This window comes from Dermacentor albipictus, chromosome 1 (genome assembly GCF_038994185.2).
Source record: "Dermacentor albipictus isolate Rhodes 1998 colony chromosome 1, USDA_Dalb.pri_finalv2, whole genome shotgun sequence".
NCBI lineage: Eukaryota > Metazoa > Arthropoda > Arachnida > Ixodida > Ixodidae > Dermacentor > Dermacentor albipictus.
The window spans coordinates 2,547,559-2,568,017 of record NC_091821.1 but is presented as its reverse complement, the minus strand read 5'-3'; the positions used below and the strand labels follow the sequence as shown (position 1 = coordinate 2,568,017).

General features: G+C 46.0%; 3 protein-coding genes across 7 annotated transcripts in view; 2 read left to right on the top strand and 1 right to left on the bottom strand.

Annotated features, from left to right (window-relative positions):
• Positions 1-20,459, bottom strand: part of LOC139054626 (acetylcholinesterase-1-like) — a 1,099,423-nt gene that overhangs the window by 714,293 nt on the left and 364,671 nt on the right. The window lies entirely within an intron of this gene.
• On the top strand, positions 11,960-16,412 carry LOC135909850 (uncharacterized). Its single transcript, XM_065441891.2, has 7 exons — positions 11,960-12,161; positions 12,925-13,088; positions 14,952-15,038; positions 15,123-15,200; positions 15,291-15,368; positions 15,486-15,629; positions 15,752-16,412. The coding sequence occupies exons 1-7, from the start codon at positions 12,058-12,060 to the stop codon at positions 15,868-15,870; spliced, it is 774 nt and encodes a 257-aa protein (XP_065297963.2). The 5' UTR covers positions 11,960-12,057; the 3' UTR covers positions 15,871-16,412.
• On the top strand, positions 16,615-18,577 carry LOC139054625 (uncharacterized). Its single transcript, XM_070531928.1, has one exon. It carries the CDS (start codon positions 16,739-16,741, stop codon positions 17,864-17,866), a length of 1,128 nt encoding a protein of 375 aa, XP_070388029.1. The 5' UTR covers positions 16,615-16,738; the 3' UTR covers positions 17,867-18,577.

Here is a 20,459-nt window from a genome sequence, read left to right as displayed (position 1 = left end):
ATAGTTGAGCACTGCAAAAAGAAATTATCTGCTTGCAACGTCTGCTCTGTGTGCAGTGCATAGCAGGACCTGCATTAAGACCTATGCATGTAGCAGCGTATACCACGATTGCTTCGATGCCCGCTTCAGAAGCAGCAAGTACTGAGTCAATGAAAGTGCAATTGATTTTTATCTCACTTTTTGCTTACGGAAAGTGTAGATGGTGTGAGTGCGTTGTGGGGAAGGTGAAAAGGTGTCATCAGGGTTTTGTGCAGTCAGTATGCTCAAACTGCTGGAATCCCTTCAGCCACTACTAAAATGTTTCTTGCTGCGATACTATAAATCGTAGTCGGGACAAAGATCTACTCAAGACCAAGTTACTAATGCATCTGCGCAGAATGTGTTTGATTAACAAGTTAACGCTTCCACAACAACAATATGCCGAAGCACAGCATATGTGCTTACAATAAATACATTCCGTAAAGGTGAACGACTGGGCCTACTATACCAAACCTTGTAGTAGCACCGTAAAAAGTGCTGCCATGCGTATCAGCCACAACGAAACTGCTGCACGTCCAACCGTCTTCCTTGGAGGCACTTAAAGACTGTTTGAGCCCTTCCCATTCTGGGTGTAGCATTTAGCTGTTCTCTCAACTTTTCCGCATATGCCACCAGCACTGTATGTAAGCACCGGCCCTTTCTTGGGTTTGTGTCCCATGGCTTCCTTCCCTGATGACCTAAGGTTTTCCGAGCACTCTACACTTCTATCATTCTGTCACGACTTCAGTACTGCTCATCAGTATAGTTCCCGTACCAAACTCGCGACGGACAATACGCACCCTTTACTCCCGTCTTTTCGGTTGTCACAAGCTCATGCCAGCTTTCGAGGATTGCCTCAAACCCCTCAAGTAGCACACCCTGCAATACCAACGCAACATTGCACTAGTCTATACTGCAGGGTGTTTGACGTCTCTCTGGACACCACTAATCTTTCTTCAGTTCGTCTGAACAAGTGGTCAGCACAGCCTCAGCCCTCATCACGCCTCTATGGCCCGACACCACAACTCCATGATTATATCTGGCATGCAGAGCTTTCTCTCCACCCCCCTGGCGATTTGGATTCTCCTTCCTTGGAACCAGATTCATTGGCACTTCTGTGTGTTGTGCACCTGCCGAATGTGTGCGTGTGTGCCGTGCTGTGTTATTGAGCAAGTGTGTGTGCACGTGGAGGGGAAGGAAGTGTCTTCTGCATCCTGCAAATTCCTACTTTAGATGGCTAGTTATCAGATGATCTAACATACAGGCATCAGCCTTCTTTTTAGTCTAGTGTGCCAAGTTACCACTAAGATTATTATTATTATTATCATAATTATTACTATTATTATTAGAATCATCACTTTGACCACATTGATTGTGTTGAAGCCAGCGTGACACATAATTCAAAATATTTCTGGGGCTTGGTGGGCTCTCTCTCTTAAAAGGAGTGCCAAAGATGTACGTCTTCTTCATGAAAATAGTGGTGTTGTCTCGAACACTGCTGATGCCTTTGCAGAACATTTCTGTTTGCTATATGGTGTGAAATATGCTTCAAGTAACCTTCCTTCTCAGTCTGGCGCAGTGTATGCTAACAATCAATGAAAACCTCGTTTCCAAGTATATGAAGTGCCTTAAACTTTGCCTTAAGCTTTCCCTTTCTTGTTGTGTTGATGGCATTTCCTCCACAGGCCTTAACCCTTTGAGACGCTGTCTACAAAATTGGGCACAGCAGGAGCGTGCATCGATAGCAAAAGCACTGATGAAAGTAATGGTATTTAAAATGTGTTTCATACATCTTGAAACACTTATTATTGGAACTGTGCTGCAATTTTGAATAATGTGCAGACTGTTTTAACAAAATGAGTGGGAAGGTAGACGGCTGGGTGTTGTTACTCTGTGTCAGTATGTTGTATGTAGCGGGTTCACTTCTTTCATTGGTTTTTACAATGTCGTGCACCAGGCATAATTGTCAAGTGGCTGGATAAGTGCATTTCAAGCTTTCCAACACACGAAATAGTACATGTTTTCATATTTTGTGTTCCTGTAGTGAGTTTTCGCATGGAGTCGAAATTTTGTAAACTTGACAAAACTCGCTAAACAATTGAAAATTCTTAATATTTAGGATGCAAGAGATGTGGTGAAAGCAACTTTTCAATCAACGGTATAAAGTGGTGTCTGAAAGGGTTAAGACGTATGAAAGCATACTTGTTCCTCGTTCTCACAAGCATCTTCAATAGTTCCCTAAAGTCTAGTACCTTTCCTAACACTCGGAAGGTAGCATGAACATTGCCCACGCACAAATCAGGTGCTAGATTTGCAGTTACTAACTGCCGATCTATATATATCCTCTGCAATGCGTCAGATTTTTGAATCGATATGGGATTCCTCGCTTTCTGTTAGTGCTAAGAGCATTTTAATAAATGAACAGCATGACTTTGCGTGCCGACATTTCAGACTATTTCAGACTGTCAACAGTGTTCACCACTGCATCGACTTCCAAAAAGACATTTTTTCACTCTCAAACTGGTGCAGAAGCAATACGTACTCTTAAATGCTTCCAACACTATGGCATTAAGTTATATGCACAAAACGCACAATGTGAAATTTTGATACACCCTACATGATGCTCCACTCCTTAGGGTCAATGAAATGAAAGATCTTGGTGTATTCTTCGACAAAATGCTAAGCTTCTCTTCACATAGATAATTACACAAGATGCCCTTCACGCTTTTGGAATTGCATGCCATATATTGCATGATTTCCACTCACCCGTTGTGTTTCTAAAATTCTGCTGTGTGCCTCCAACTATTAGAGTATGCCTCTGTAGGAGGGGGTGCAATGAGCAAATCTAATTCTGACCTCATTGAACGCATCCAGAATAAATTGATGTCTATTTTCAAGCACCACTTTTGCCATTCTGGCGACCACAGTTGAGCCTTCTCAAATATACTTCAACTCGCACCTCTAGATTCAAGTCTTAATTATTCGCACCTTTTGTTCCTCTACAAGGTGGTCCATGACATTATACATTCCTTAAAGCTTCTTGATCATATGCATTTGTTTGTGCCGCAACAGTATACGAGGTAGCATTTCACATTCGTTGCCTGGGCTTGTTACAAAATTGTGCTAATAAGACTCGACTCCAAAACATACTTCAGAGTTCATTTCCTGTGTTTTGTGTATCTTTAGGTAAGCACATAGGATTACCTCCCTTTTACTTTTCCGCGATTCATTTTTTCCCTATTTCTTTCTCTATCTTCCATTTTTTGTCTGTTACATTCACGTTTTCTCTACTTTTTGTCTCACATAGTGCTCGTTAAGTGCACCAGTACAAAGGCTCTCTAGCTGTTCCTGGGCACTACAATAATAATTTGAATGATTGATTATTATCGTAGTATAATATTGTGCTTTTTAAGTATGTACTAGTATACTATTTTAGTGCAGTAGCTTTCGTGCAATTAAAAAAAGGGCATGAATTAAGAAGAGAGAGAGAAAATGATAAATGAAAGGTAGGGAGGTTAACCAGGACTGAGCCCGGTTGGCTACCCTACACTGGGGAAAGGGGGACGGAAAGATGAAAAGAAGAGAAAGTCCACTGGGGATATCAGTCGGTCACTCAGACTGGATCACAGATGCTGACTCAATCCGGTATCTTTCAAATATCGCAGCAGCGCTTTTGTGGCCTTTTGTAGCTGCGATATGCGAGGCCATGGTCCCAAGATCTTGTTCAAGGTGAACGGCTTTCCATCTAAATGATTGAGAGCTCTGCAGATGTCTTGCCTTTCATCTTCAAAAGATGGGCAGTGGCACATTAGGTGTTCTATGGTTTCCTCGACACCGCAGGCATTGCATTCGGCCCTATCAGCCATTTTTAACATGGATAAGCCGGCTAGTTGGTGGTCGTTATTGGAATGCATCGCGTAACCACACAAAAACACGGGACAAAGAAGGAACACACAGGACAGGCGCGGATCCGCGCCTGTCCTGTGTGTTCCTTCTTTGTCCCTTGTTTTTGTGCGGTTACATGATGCATTCCTATCGGCCATTCCAATCAAAAATGCATATGCACTGGTGAATGCGACGCCCAAACGTAAGCGGCACAGCACTGTTTCCTCATTTCACCGAAGACCTGATAACAGGCGCAGTTGCATAGAGGGATTGAGGGAATGCAATCGATTTTGAGTGAATTCAGGTGTGTGCCACTTTTCCAATGTCAAAAGAGTGCGCTAGCTTGCCTAAGTGTTGGGCTGCGTCGGTCCGCGATAAATGTACAGAAACAAGGGTTGCTACTTCGTGGGCTTTCGTAGCAGCTTCGTCAGCGAGGTCAATGCCGGAGATACCGCAATGACCAGGCAGCCACTGAAACACGACGTCCTGTCCTTTCATGATCATGTGATGGTGCATTTCTCGTATCTCCGACACGAGTTGTTCACATGACCCGCGACGAAGAGATGACAGAAGACATCGTAAGGGTGCCTTTGAATCACAGAATATTGCCCACCGATTAGTCGGTTGGTTATTAATATAATCAACGGCACCTCGGAGGGCAACAAGCTCCGAACCGGTCGATGTTGTCATGTGAGCAATCTTGTATTGGATGCTTAGTGATCGTGATGGTATAACCACTGTGCTGGTGGAGCTGGTCTGAGTGGAAGAACCATCCGTACATATGTGGACTCGATCAAAGTAGAAAGTGTGCAAACAATCCAGAGCTGCTTGCTTCAAGGCCAAGGTAGGCAGGACGGTCTTCTTTCTTATCCCTGGAACCGTAAGACGCACTTGAGGTTGTTTTAAACACCACAAAGCTGAGGTTGAACGTGCTGAGGGTGTGAAGCGCGATGGTAAGGAGGCACGATGGATGCTGACCTTGCTGGAGAAGGTCGCCTGTGGTCGTTGTTCTGTCATGCATTAAGAAAGTGCAGTAATATGCTATGTGCCTGATCATATGCATTCTGCTATTAATTTCTTCTGAGTTTTAATAATGGCTGGCTACTGTATGCAGTGTTGTGCAATAAAATAATATGCCACAGCAATTATTGCGTGCCTCGCACAACAAATTGAATATATCTTTCTCAGTCAAAACACCATAGCAGGCTGAAAACAATAAACTGCAATTTTTCTTTTTGTGGTGACGAAGTGTATAAATTGTGAAAATAACCTGTTTATATATTTCTTATACTATGCAAATGAGCTGCTCCCATACATTCGAATAAGTGCTTCAATAGTACGACTTGGAAAATGGCAACAAAAGACTCCATTAAAACCCTCTCATTCTCAAGCTTGTATTATCTGACGGTATGTCATTTCATTAATGTAAAGAAAGGCAAACTTGATATGTGGAAACCAGTTGCAATAGAACATGACCCTTACACTGTGAAAATGTTTTGTAGCAATACACTCAATGTGAAGGCCTCCGAATGCGGTGTTGATGCATCAAAACAACCTAGAATAATTGAGGTGCTCCATGGGCTAGATTTGGCAGAATCAAGAATTGGGGGGAGACAAGATACGAATTACATACATTTAAGCTATTCTAGTTTTTTTTGTGAGTGCTACAGGTGTTTCAATTCTGTTTTGCTGATTTTCTCAGAACCCACTTTTTCACGTTTCTCTCATGCACCAACAAGCATAATTATATTGACACAGATGCTTTATCTGTATCCGGTTACCGTATTTCACCGGCTAAAAAATGTTAAACGTTATCGCTCGGTGCAGGATGCGCCTGAAAGTATCGGAAGTTTCGCGAATGTTATCGATGGTTCTGTCTGTTGTCGACAAACCTTGCTAATCTGATTGAATACGCGACACGAATTGTGTTGTAGTTTCAGGAAGGCGCGCGGGCACCGCCGAATAGGCTGTAACTTTCGACGACTGACGTATGAAAACCGATGCGCTTGACCCGCAGATGAAATTTTCTACGATTGCCGACATTGCTCGCCGCTATCGTTGCGATTGAGCCGGCACTATTTATTTACCGTCACTACCACGTGGCAATATTTCCAACACAGATTTTTTTGAGTTATACATTGCACGCCTAATTCTTACATAGTTGGCTGTGCAATAAGCTACCAAAAAATGAAATGGTGCAACAGTTTTTGATATATGGCATGGTCGTGCAGGTGTTTGCAAGGCGATCTTGCAGACAGACGACGCGCGAGCGCTGATGTCGATATTTTGTACACTATTGTTACTTCAAAAATAAAAAACTTTTGCGGCAGGTGTATGTTCATTATTCAAACGTGTTTTTTATATCTAAAAGCAGATACAGATCCCTAACTTATTGTTTCAAGCTTAGTTTGCAGCAGGCAGTCTTAGGCCGGACTTTGACGGATGAAGACGGAATAGTCCAGCAACAGTGCGCCGCAGCCGAGGAGCGAGCTTCGGCGCACGTCGGAGATTGTCTCCAGTGGCTGCGCGCCCTTTCCCTCCAGCCGAAGCGAAGCGACGCGTTCGCTTGCCAGCGCGCGCCGAAGCTTTCGGCGCGTGCCAGTGGTTGGGGCATTAGACACTCCTGGTAGAACTTCGCCGACTATCAACTTCAGTTGATAGTCGGCGTTTGTGTTGTCCACTTCTCTACTCTTGTGTCCTGTCTGCACGCCTCACTTCTATTTTGCATATTGTATATGGCCGCTATAAGGCGTCGTTCTCTTAGAATTCGATGGCTTACGAGCTTGGCGACAACTACGTGTGCACAGCAACGTGTCTTAAAGCACAGACAACGCGCCTCTTGAAAGGAGATTCGTTGATTAGGGAATACGATGCCTGCATGAGAGACTACATAGAAAAGGGCTATGCAGAGCCAGCCAGCAAGGATTACGACACATCGAAAGGTCCGGTGTACTATATGCCACATTAAGCAGTTGTTCGTCACGAAATCCAAACGACAAAACTGAGGGTAGTGTTCCATGCATTATCAAGTGCCAAAAATCGCCTGTCACTGAACAATGTTTTGGAAAGTGGCCCAAACCTAAACCCAGAGCTCATTCATCTGCTGATCAATTTTCACACTTACAACATTGCCATCGTTGCGGATATTGAAAAGGCATTTCTCATTATATCCCTATCAGAAGGCTATTGGAACGCTGTGCAGCTCCTCTGGTACGCTATGACTCCAAAGAAAGTGGAAGAACTTCCAGCTGTGGTGACCTATCGGATGACTTGCGTGCCGTTCAGTGTCACATTCAGCCCCTTTCTCTTGGCTGCAATGTTGCAACATCATCTTGAAGGCCAGCCGGAACAGTATGCTGAGACTGCGGATATCCTGCGCAAGCATCTTTACGTAGACGACCTCTTAACGGGGGCTGGCAGCCTCGACAAAGGTAAAGTCTTGTGCCAGGAATCAAAAGATATGTTATCTCAAGCAGGAATGCAGCTACGCAAGTGGATGTCGCATGACCGCGATCTCATCGACTTCTTAGAGGATGGCAATGTGGAAAGAACGAACGCAGATGCTGGACATGCTGCAGCTACAAAGGTATTGGGAGTTGGTTGGAATGCTCAAACTGACCACTTTGAATACAACCTAACTTCGCTCATCGACTTCCTCTGCGGAAGAGCCGACAAAAGATTTACGCTGCAGGTCTCGGCAAGAAGTTTCGACGCTTTTGGGTTTATTGCTCCCACAACATTATGTGTAAAGGTAATGTTCCAGAAGTTGTGGGAGTTGGGAATTGGTTGCGACGATCCCTCCCTTGCCTGAAACATTGCAGCCTGAGTGGGACTGCTGGTGTAAGGAGCTTCCATGCATGGAAGGAGGGTCTACTCCAAGACTGATAATGGCAGACTTTAGAAACGATGATACGGAGAGAGCGGTGCACATTTTCTGTGAGGCAAGCCCGAAGGCCTATGGTGCTGTCGCATGTATCGTGACCAAGTCTCCGCTCGGATTATTAAATGTAAGTTTGGTGATGGCCAAATCAAGAGTGGCCCCTTTGTAACGCCTCCCGCTACCCCGATTCGAGCTGATGGGAGCCCTTGTTGGCGCGCGACTATGCCACTACGTTACCAAGGCCTTGGATCTGAAGAACGTTGCTACCATCCTCTGTACACACTCTACAGTAGCTATGAACTGGATCAAGGGAAATGCTGCCACATGGAAGCTCTCTGTAGCAAGTTGAGTCTCAGAGTTACAAGAGCTGACTGATCCCAAGGATTGGAAACACTGCCCAGGTTCAGACAACCTCACTAACCTAATCACCCGCGGTGTTCTACCATCAGCCCTTCGGGAAAACGAGCTGTGGTAGAGAAGACCCTATTGGCTTCAGGAGGATGACACGCATTGGCCAAGAATAAGTTAGCCGAGCTTGAAGGTTGGGGAGTGCAAAATGGAAGAGCGAAAGGTGACGGCGAAAGCGGTAGTATCATCGTTATCCATGACGATTCTCAATGTTGAGAATTATAGTTCATTCAGCAGAGCCGTGCGAGTAACCGCGTGGATCCGCCGCTTTGTCGACAACTGCCACAGCAAAGAAGAAAAGACGATCGGCCCATTACGAGCTGGAGAAATATACGGCGCCGAAAGATACTGGTTGGCTATCGCTCAAGGAGATGCGTTCAGCAAAGACATTTCTAACCTGAGGAATCGAAGACCCCTGATAAAGAACTCTCCTGTTTTGCCTTTCTACCCGTACTTCTACAAAGAGGGCCTCATGCAAGTAGGTGGGCGCTTGCAATTCAGTGATAACAATGAAGAGACTAAGCATACCATCGTTCTCCCTGGCAATCACCCCCTCACGTCACTGCTCATACGGAAGGAACACTTCAGAATGCTGCACGCCGGCGTACACGATACTCGAGCACAGCGCCGAGAATCATATTGGATTATTAGATGACGTCAGGCCGTAAAGAAAGTTATCGCGCAGTGTCCCGTCTGTCACAAAGATGCCCTCCAGCTACGGAACCAGTAGCACTACTTCCAGCTGACAGAGTGACAAAAGGAAACCCGTTTCACATCGTTGGCATCTTTTTTGCAGAGCCCTTGATTTGTCCACAGTCACGCGACAGCAAAAAATGCTACATCGCTATTTTCAACTGTGCTTTGACACATGCCGTCCACCTTGAGCTCGTCAGCGAAATGTCGGCTACAGCCTTCCCGTTGGCCTTTAGACGCTTTGTGGCACGCCGTGAAATCTGCTCGACAGTGAATTCGAACAACGCGCTCACATTCAAGCGTGCAGCCCAGAATCTAAAGGCCATGTTCGTGCTGCTGCAAGTCAATGAATTTCAGTCATACTTCGCCGGAAACGAGATCAGATGGAAGTTTATTGTTGAACGGGCAGCTTGGTGGAATGAATTCTGGGACCGGATGGTGAAATCCGTGAAAGTAGCATTACGAAAGGTGTTAGGTCGGGGCAGCTTGATGTTCGAAGAACTGACCTCCGTACGTTATAAGGTGGAGGTCGTAATCAACTCACGCCCTTTGACTTTCATAAAAAATGATGATCAAGAGCCAGAACTACTGTTACCGGCACGCTACCTTGTCGGAAGAAAGTTGACGACCCTTCCTCCACACCTACTGCCGGACGAAATCCGTGGCGGTGGCATGCATCTCTCACGACGCTGGAAGTACCGGACTGCCGTGGCCGATGGTTTCTGGAGATGGTGGTGGAAAGCGTACTTATCAGAGCTCAGATCGGCACATATGTGCCGACCAATGACATCGAGTTATCTGAAGAAAGACGCCTTGGCGCTCCTGAGAGGAGACCGCTTGAAACGCCACATGTGGAATCTCACGAGGATTAAGGAAACGTTTAAGGGAGAGACGGCAGGGGGCGGTCCTGCAAATTGGTATTAAGTGGGGGAACAGAGGTGAAGCAGCCGATACAGCGGCTGTGTCCCTTAGAGATTGTGGAGCAATTAACTCAATAACAGTTCGCTCATGCGGGGGAGGTTATTGTATATCCTTCATTCTGGAGCCAAAATGCCCCCGCGCTGGGTGCCGCCGACGATGTGGCGAGGAGGAGTCCCCCACCTAAAACGGCACTGCTGAGGTCGCTGTGGCAGAAGCGCCGGACACTTGACACCCCTCAAACTGCGGGCAAATTACTGGCGGGCGGGTTTTACGAACAGCGACGGGTAGTGCCCATCGCTGTTCGCCTTTCAGGTTTGGGGCGGGTTGCTTGCACGTGCAAGGTGCAAGAAAGCCTGTTTGGCTCAGTGTATCGTGACTTTCCTTTTCTATCTACTGTCTCCCCTTTGCCGTACCTTCTAGTAACAAGTAAGTGAGTCTTCTTGATGCGTTCGAAGCGAACGGACGTCTGTTATTTTTTATAAGCTAAAAGTTCTCCTTCTCTTATTCCACAATAGTGTGCACACCCATATACACTCCCTCTCCGTTCCTGTTGCCTCACAAAAACAAGTGCGTGCAAACCGACTGACTGACACTCTTTCTGCAATTACCGTTCGAAAGTCCAGCTGTAATAAATCGCTTTACGGTTTAAATTTCGCGCTTCTTCAAGTCAGTGTGCCCTCTGCTGAGAGGGTGCAAGACAATTTGTTCCTGTCGTGTGACATACCCACCCATACCCGACCAAAACGCTCCTTTAACGCATCACCAATGTTCCGACTAAGGGCCATAAATGCATATGTTGTTACAAAAGACTACCCTCTTGGCGCGGATAGTGGAAACTTGTTGATAGTCGGCAATTATATAGAAACACAATTGAATAAAATTTTGTCCAATGAATCACGCATGTGCATTACCGTGAAGGTCCACAGAATGGTGAAGGCGTAATTTCCAGAAATCCTGAGTATGTCCATGCTACAAGGCACGATAGTATCGTTTTTTAACGAAAGACAAACATATGCACTTGCTTGTTGTTATGTTGCCGAAGAAATGAAATATTCTAATAAAAGTGATCACTGAAAGGGCCCCTCACCAGGCCCCATAGCAAGTTTTGGTTCTGCGCTGGAAGTTGTTACGTGTCCTCTAGGGAGCGTTCCGCCCCAATTTTTTTTTCAAATCGGCTCATTATTAGCCGAGGTGTAAATATTTTAGTACCAGGAACCTATGATTTCTGCCGGAGGACTGCACAGCGAAGCAAGACGCCCTCGCCACTACGCCCCGTTTAGCCTTCGCAAGTGAAATTCCTTCCCTGCGTTCACCCATACCAGACCTCGAGGATCGCGTGACGCATACTTCACAGGCCCCGCCTTCATTTTTTTTCTCGCCTTCTTTTTTTTCCTGCGCTGCGCATTTCAGCTGACCGCGCCGCGCGCGAGCTGTTGTCTCGTGTGCACAGCGCACGATTTTGCGGGCTGTGCACAAGGAAACATGACTAGCGATATAATTCAATGCTACACGAATACTGAGGCAGAACAAGAGAATCGCAGAGCGTGATCATGCGCTGGAACACGGTAGAAAATGGCATAGTTTTGGTACCTGCGCACGTGTCACACGACCATGGGAACAAGCAGAGGATGCGGAAGTACATCTTTCTTGCTTCGGCAAGGCGGATTTAAAGTGGTGTCGAATGCTGGGCCGAAAAGTGGTTTAGCGCGACTGCAGCACAACCAGAGGATGGGGGGCAAAACACTCATATAAAGAAATGATAAAGCTACAAAATTGGAATGTAATCTGCCAATAGAAAAGAGAAAAAATATATTAGCACTTTGCTTTATGAAAGAGGTAAGTCATTTGTTTAAAACCTGGCAAATTTTGTATTTTTGCAACACTCTTGACCTGCGCCCTATTCATGAGTGTGCGGTGCATTACAGCGCGTCTTTGCAGGCCTTGTTTCGATACCCGGCTAACCCGGCCACAGTGGCGGGAGCTTACGAAGCGATTTCTTATCGCCAGCTGTCTGCGATGGCGCGCCTGGCGTATAAATTTAGCTCGCCGGTCTCAAAATGCTCCTTTTGCGAAGTTTTCGTCGTCCTTGCACGTCGCTTTGTCACCGTTCGGTAAGATTTGCAGCCCGCTGCACCACTGCACCAGTTTTCTCGGTTTTGTCGTTTCCTTCGGCGTGTGGCCAGTGCGAAGTCTTTTTCCGTCTTTGCACGCTTCGCGCTCTTCTTTTGAAGCGCTTAGCGCTTCATTTCAAGATGAGCTTGCGGCATGTGAAGAAACGATGCTCCGTGGTACACTGCGACAGCGTGGATAGTACCATTGGTGTCACGCTACACCGATTCCCGCTGGACTTTCACAGGTGAGCTCTTGACAGTGTCGTCTGCTCTAGGTATGCGCGATAGCTTCGATATGGTTTCGCCGGGCTGTTCGCTCGTGTTTCATAGCTGTAACCCGTTCGTGCGTACTTGGCTTCATGTTTTCGTGGATATTTATGTACTACACTGCAGGGCACACACTTTCAGTGCTGAGGTGTGCGAAAGAGGCCCACATTTTTCTAATTTATAGTGAGTTTCATGCAGCTGACCATCACCAACGTGAACTTCACACCGGGCTCTCAGGAGCAACCACGTGCACACAACTGACCGGGAGGCCCATTTAGAACAAAGTTTGCTGCCTGACAGCTCTGAGTACGAGATTGTTTAGTTTTGCAAAACCATGAAGCCAATTCGAGGATCCCCTCGCAACTGGGAGTATCGAAACTCAGCCTCGTGTATGTGCGCGGCTTTGAGGAGGCTTTAACTGGATTCGCTCAGCAGGAGTTATTGCCTGCCTTGGTATTGCTGTCCTACATATACATGACTGTCAGGGTAATTTTAAACGCACTTCACTCTCGTCACTCGTTGAGCTTAGAAAAGCAGCTAGCCGCGTGGCATGAGGATGAGCGTTACCGCACTCTGGGGCGCAGAGAGCTGGGCGCGAGCATTTACTACCATAGTTCAGATGTAATGCAAGTATAATTTACTGCAGTTAGCAGTCACAGGAATAATGACGCATTGGCGTTTCGAGTATGCGTATTCCTTTTGGCGCAGTTGTATCTAACCTGCATGTTGCATCACGTCCAGGTGCCGAGCGTGGGCGCAGTTCTGCCGCAACGTCAGCCTGGAGAAGAAGGCGCCGTCGCAGCTACGAGAACTCAGGATTTGCTCGAGGCACTTCAAACCATCTGTGTATCTGCCGTCAGGAAGGCTGCGACACGATGCTTTGCCTACTCGAGCAAGCATTGCCGGTAATTTTTGTTATCAAACTTTTAAGGCATTCGCCGCTCTTGAAATGTCAGGTTTTGTGAAAAAATGAAATTTTTCTTTTTTTGTCCTAACCGTAAACAGTCTAGCGTCTTTTGCAAAACGAATTATGTATCTGTCTTGTGGCTTTAAAAATTACAGTAAATTTTTACCGGCACCCTGCTAAGCGAAAACGAAAATGGAAGTATCGCTTTCACGTGAGCACATCTAATTATATATGTGTGTGTGTGTGTGTGTGTGTGTGTGTGTGTGTGTGTGTGTGTGTGTGTGTGTGTGTGTGTGTGTGTGTGTGTGTGTGTGTGTGTGTGTGTGTGTGTGTGTGTGTGTGTGTGTGTGTGTGTGTGTGTGTGTGTGTGTGTGTGTGTGTGTGTGTGTGTGTGTGTGTGTGTGTGTGTGTGTGTGTGTGTGTGTGTGTGTGTGTGTGTGTGTGTGTGTGTGTGTGTGTGTGTGTGTGTGTGTGTGTGTGTGTGTGTGTGTGTGTGTGTGTGTGTGTGTGTGTGTGTGTGTGTGTGTGTGTGTGTGTGTCGTGCGACATTGTACAAGGCGTATTTTTGCGCTGTTGGGATCGAAACTTTTCTCCCAGTATGCACTGTACACTGTATGTGAGGTTCGTGACACACACACACACACACACTGTGTGTGTGTGTGTGTCGTGCGACATTGTACAAGGCGTATTTTTGCGCTGTTGGGATCGAAACTTTTCTCCCAGTATGCACTGTACACTGTATGTGAGGTTCGTGACAAATGTCCAACATAGCATAGAATTAGGTTTGTGCTTGTGGTAAGCTAATGGCACAAGCTTAGTAGGCGAAGGGTGCTCAAGCGAATTTCTAGGCACGGGTGCGGAAAAAGTACACTGACGGTGTGAATACTCTTGCCTGATATTTCCGGTAAAAAAAGGATAATGGAAGTGGGATACTTGGTAGTCTGGTATGGCAAAGGGCTCCAAAGGATCTTAACGTGAGTCTGTCAGTCTTCCGGTTAAGGCTGTTTGATGCCGCTAGCCACTTCAGCAACGGAAACCAGGTGACTCTACATGTTTTGCAGCAAGTGGGAGTTGAATCTTACATATTCACCGTGAAACCTTGTCTCATGAACGGTCCCTGTCGTGTCCAGAGGGCATTCTCGTCCTTCCTTTGATAGCTCAAAAGAAGTGAGGGGGAAAAAAGGTGAGACTTCCTAAATGTTTGATGAATTTTAGTACTCCAGAACTTTGCTTTCTTGTATGCAGAGCTTCTTTTTCACCTTCAGTCTTATCAGGATGCAATCTTATGCCGACTTGGGCAAGGTACGCTTGGTGAAAAGCTTCTCGAGATATTGTGTGCTCATGTGTTATGTATCAAAGCACGTATTGAACGATTATAGAAATGCACTAATAATTGTTTGTGTTGTTGCCTTTTGCCTCAATATTCATGCTAGCGAAAGCCAATGTTTGTACAGGTTTTTATTTTTTGCGATAATTGCTTACGAATTCATTCTTGTTGCATCTCATTGCGTAGGCCATAGGCTGACCTGCATAAATCTGCAAACAATATGGGGCACATTACTTGATTTGCGAGCTATCGTTGTTTGTGTGATAGGTGAATATTTCGCACTCTTCAAAGTAAAACATAGCATATGAAAATTGCAAATGATTTACTGGTGCTCCACAGCTGCTGATGACATCAAACTAATGTGCCTAACGATTAAGGGTGGTAAACAGAATTTTATTTCATTGGACAAGCATTTTTCTTTCTAGAGTGATGACAATGTGAACCGCATGCTGTGGAAGCTATAGTTGTTTGGAAATAATTTACTATAAAAGTACTGAATTCTCTTTTCTCTCCGCAATAATGTTGCCATTTCAGGCACCTCAAGCGAATGCAGCAGCGACATGGACTGTTCACAATCTCTGAGCGAAACTTCGGCATCAGTGCGCCGGGCTGGAGAACCAGGTGAGCAGGGTTGTATGCATAACTGACATAAATCTTTTGAAAATGGTGACGACTGAAAGCTCATTGGACTGCTTCCTATGATAGCTGCTGCCTCCGGTGAACCTGTTTCCAAAGGGTACGTCCAGAGTCGGCCGTCCCAGTCGCTGCTACTCTTCCAAGAAGGTGATTGTTATTTAGTATCTGCTCGAACAGTCTGATGAGGTATGGCTCAGAAATATGCTACAATTCCTTCCTTGTCTGTGCGCTGTGCAGATGCAGATGGTGCCAGCCCTACGGGTTCTACGCTGAACCAAGCTTGTTCCCACGCCAGTGGCTTCATAATGGTTCAGTGTAAGTGTTAATTCCGCCTGTGGTGCTTAGTTATTATTTGTGCATTGTTGGGTTGCTGGCTTCCCTGTCAGAACTGTGCTGTCACTATATTTTGTTCTTTATATTCTGTGGGCGCAGCTGACCACACATATGCAGGACCAAGCACTGAAGCAAGCGCTTCATCTCTGGAACCTGGCACGGCAGGGGTGGCCGCAACACTGTCAGCGAGTGCTGATATGTCACCAGGAGCTCCGTTCAGCAGTTCGCCTCTTTCTTATGAAGGTTAGCAACTTTACAACGCTTTCGCAATATTGCCCACTTTTTGGTGCTACAGGACTACATGCAGCTATGACTAAACCCGACGTAGCAACTTATTGCTCTTCCATCGACTCTGTACGTTGCAGGATCTTTCACCAGCCCATCAATGAAAGGCTGCCACTGCAGAAACTTCGAGCCAAGCTCAGGCAGCTGCGTAACCGCAACAAGAGGCTACAAGGACTGCTGCTTCAGCGCCGTCGCATGAAGACCACTGCCGAATTGGTAGATAGTCTGCGTGAGCATTAAACACCAGCTGTTGCTGCTTTTGTTGAAGCTCAGTTAAAGATGCACAATGTCAGCAGGTTTGGCCGTCGATGGTGCAGCCAAAACAAAACCTTTGCTTTAGGTTTATACTTCCACAGCCCAAAAGGTTACAGATATTGCAGGAAACTCCTGAAACTTCCATCTGTTAGGTCACTGCAGCTGTGGCTTGCACGCGTACCATTGAGGGTTGGATTTTATCCTGAAGTTTTTGATTTGATCGAGAAACGGGCAGCGTCTTTTCCACGGCAAGACAGGGCTTGCACCATAATTTTTGATGAAATGCATGTTTCAAAGGAGCTGTCGTACAATCCAGTGTCGGACAGATTTGAAGGCCTTGAAGAGTACAGTGCAGCACAAGGTCCAAATCTTGCAAACAAGGTGCTTGTGTTCATGGCCGAAGGAATATGTACGACGTGGAAGCAGCCTCTTGGCTACTTCTTTGCAGATAAGGCAGCGCCTGCAGCTGTTCTGCATGACCTTCTCTTCAAATGACACAAAATGTTGGTTGGAGCTGGATTGCAGCCTGTGGCTGTGGTTTGTGATCAGGGGAACCAAAATGTTTCCGTTTTCGAAACTTGTGACCCCTGAATAGCCGTACTTAACTGTGAATGGTGAACCGCTTTTCTTTATTTTTGATCCACTGCATTTGCTCAGGTGCCTGCGCAATATGCTCTTCAAGTATGGCTTCAGGGTAGGCAGTGACACAATTAAAAGCTCGTACATACGACAGGCTTATGAGAAGGATCGAGAAATGCAAATTCGGTCCATCCCAAAGTTGAGTGCCCGGCACTTTAACTTTTGCTTCGAAGATGTCTGTGAAACTCGCAGCACAGGTATTCAGCAATCATTGCGCTGCTGCATTGTGCACATTGGTAACATTCCAACAGTTGCCATCAGAGGCTATCCACACAGCCAGATTTGTTGAGAGGATCGATAGACTCTTTGACAGTCTAAATACTTCACAGAAGCGGGGAAAGTCTCCGTATGCATCTGCAATTTGTGCAGGATCTGTGCATGAAGAGTTTTTGGAAGAGTGTATTGCAGTTTTCGAAAACATCGAAGTTCTAGGCTGTGCGCGGCAGCCTCTTTGCATCCGTGGCTTCTGCCAAACTATGAGGGCTGTGCTGCTGTTATGGAACCACCTGGCCTCTCGCTATGGTTTGACACACCTCCTTACCAGGCACCTGAAGCAGGATGCACTTGAAAACACCTTTGCTATTGTTAGGTCGAAATCTCGATCGAACAGCAACTCGTCTTGCCGGCAGTTTCAAGCAGCATTTAGGCATCTTTTAGTTGGCAACCTTTTCAAACTGTCGAAAAGCAGCAACTGTGCTGAAGACATGTCTAGCCATCTAGCCACTCTCCCAGTTTGTTTATCTAAGTCTGCTCCTTCTCTCTGTACAGCTGCCACATCTTTGCCAGTTGCAGTAGAAGTTTTGCCATATGATTATCAGTCTCCAATACTGGAGAACAACATTGTCTATTTTGCTGGCTGGCTTGCCTCCAAGTTTATGAATGATCACAGGTGTGTTACAGGGCCACATACGTGCGAGGTGAGGCTAGAAAATACCGCCTTTGCCGATCAGAGCCAAGTTCTCTTGTACTTAAGTGTCAAAAATCCTATAGAAGGTGACTTTGGGAGCCTGTCAGTTCCTACACCCTCGTTTGTAGCTTTCGTCAATGCTTGCGAGCAGGTTTTTGTCGCATCTAGTTCCAATATTGTGGGAAATGAACAAGTAGGGCATGATCTGTGCATGTTGCTTCACGCCAAGGTAGAAAAATCGCTGACTGTGTGTGGTGATAACGTTTATGATGGCTTGTTTGCCCTGTTCGTCAGGGTGAGGCTGCATTGGCTTGCACGCAGAAAAAATCTTGAACTGCACAGTCAAACTACTAAACGGAGAGCCACGAAGCAAGCACTGAGGCTAAGCAAATGAAAAGGATGCAATTCCCGAGCTGTTGGCTGAATATTTTGTGAAGTTGCAGGCTATTATGCAGCCTGTGCAACAAATCAGCTTAGTCTGGTTTAACGGTTGCAAAGGGTTTTTTCCTGGTTCACAGCCTGGTTTTATTCTTTTATTTTTTACTTGTGTATTTTGATTTGCTAGGATGTGACGTGGTTGCTCACAGGGGCAATGGTTTACAATGTAGCATCTTTCATCGTTCATTCCACTATGTCACTCTTTTAGGGTACTTTTATGCCATGTACAGCCTGTTCAAGTGTCACCTATGTACTTGTGCAATATTGTCAGATAAAACGCCATACCGATAAAGCGAATGCCTCTGAAAGGAGACTTTCTAGGCAATGGATTAACGTAGTTTCCGTGGCGCTGGGAGTAATTTTTCCACCTGCTCGCCCCCCCCCCCCCCCATGCAGTTCCGTGCTGGCAGGTATAATGAAATCAACCATTGTCATCATAACTACCACTCGGCGCCACTGGCTACCAGGCCGCCTTTTAGCAGGCTAGTTGCATCTCAGGTTTTAGTAGGATCTTTGTCAGCGCAACGAACAGAACAGCGCTGGACTTTTATCTGGCTATATTGTAGCGTACAGTACACTGATTACATGCTTTACTGCCCCGCGAATGTCCTTGCACTTCACTGTACGCTGTACTTCATGTGTACTTTTGTTGACGTAAAACTACTTCAAATTGATCCGGCTAACGACTACAAGTACTCTGGAGATGGTACGCCGGCTCAATGTATGGTATTTGCTCCTACGTTGAGCACGTTTGAGGGTGCTAAAGCTGGCTTTAATATTGCCTTGCAGATGTAAACGCACCTGCTATATTCTTTCAGCTGAAGAAATTAAATGTGAAGAATAATCCCAGTGTGCTCTATGGTCTGTGTTGATGCGCCTACTTATGTCATGTTATGTTTGCTTCCATTGAAGCTGTCGTAGCATTGTTTTCTATACTTTTCAATTTCCTAACTGACAACGTTCGTGGCACTTCAGGGCTTTTTCCTATCTGCACTGTGACTATTGAGAGGATTAGCCAACTTAAACAATACTGTTTTTGCTGCCTGTGACATGTATTTTTTGTTTGTGTGCCAAGGGTGTGCTTTGTGACTGTATTTGTTTGGTTGCTGCAATAAACAATGAATATGAAACTATGAAAACCATACTTGCCGTACACTCTATTGCGAACTGTGCACTTGAGCCAGTACTTTGTGCATCATACCTTGCTGTACTCTAAAGCTCTCAAAAGTACTAGCACCAGTATTTGCACTACGAATCATGCATGCTTCGCCAGTGTCTGGAAGTGTTGCTGTCTTTCTATGCTGCCCCTCCTTTACCAGTCACTTTCATTGCGTTCCCAATTGCACATTACCAAGGCCCTAACTAGCAGGAACTCGAGCACATTTGACTGGCAAAGGTTGGGGCGCGCTGAAAGGCAGCAACCTTCGAGAGGTACGGGCTCGAAAACGCGGATTCTACAGAAAGACCGCTTTATAATTCGCGCCAAAAGCATACGTATGCGTGACGTCATTCTACATCACGTTTGCGTAGTTTGCCCCCCAAAATCCAGGGGGCGCTGGAGTGCCCACGAGCCGCCATTTTTTGGACCAATGGGCGTCTATGGAGCCTTCGCTACCAATACATCTACCGTGGCTTCGGTGCGAATTTAAAAAAGCGTTTGTGTATTTCCACATTTCTCTTATCTTCAATTCGTCAATTCAAGCTAGAGATCACACAAATAACAGATGGTGTCTCGAATAATTCTCGAAGTCGCGGGTCATCATGAGCAATGTCACACTGCCGACACGATTACGTAGGCGCAGGGGCGCGATTACGTCACCATCCGGCTTGGAGCAGGGCGACCGCGAGTGAATTGGGAGCGGCATTCGGATTGAATTTTCAGATCTTTCCGCCCTGGTAGCGATGTAGTACTTTTCAGACACGATTGTTATCGCGCAGTGTATGCTCTACGCTTGTCAGCACAAGATGACCAGCCCTGATGAGGTACCCTTTAAGAAATAAGCAACATATTCCTACGTTTTTGGAAGTAAAAATAAAAAATATAAAATTTGAGGATCCCTCCCGAAAAAACCCAAAATGAAACCATATCTTGCGTTTTGTGTTTCAGCCATCCAGTGGAAGACTGTCGAAATCCGTCCTGCGGGGCGTTAAAAAAAAATCACCACGCAAGACGGCATTGAACAACTGCCAGCATGACGCGGAAGGGTATGTGCGAGCTATTGAACGCCTCGGCCACGGCTTCCAGCGGTGGCGCAAGTGATACACTCGGGTTTTATAGATACCACGTGGACTTGCACGACTTTGTCAAAAATTGCTTTAGGGAATAGTGTTCTGCCATGTGTAGAGAATCAAGACAGGCATCGATCGAAAACTGAGTCTCCGGACTACATACGCTGCAGCGACTTTGATGATAGGCGCCATAGTTTTATTACGACTACCGTTCCTGTCTCAAAAATCGAGTACAAATTTTCGTCGTTTCCATAGGCTTCCATTTTTGAATCTTTAACCACTTTGGGAGCAAAATTCTTGCTTGCAAGAGAGTGATCTCT

Excerpts from the sequence above, each read along its gene's own strand:
- LOC135909850 (XM_065441891.2), top strand. The coding sequence starts at position 12,058 with ATGAGCTTGCGGCATGTGAAGAAACGATGCTCCGTGGTACACTGCGAC. Across the intron at positions 15,039-15,122 it reads GCGCCGGGCTGGAGAACCAG|CTGCTGCCTCCGGTGAACCT; the intron begins GTGAGCAGGGTT and ends TTCCTATGATAG. Across the intron at positions 15,630-15,751 it reads TTCGCCTCTTTCTTATGAAG|GATCTTTCACCAGCCCATCA; the intron begins GTTAGCAACTTT and ends TGTACGTTGCAG.
- LOC139054625 (XM_070531928.1), top strand. The coding sequence starts at position 16,739 with ATGTCTGTGAAACTCGCAGCACAGGTATTCAGCAATCATTGCGCTGCT.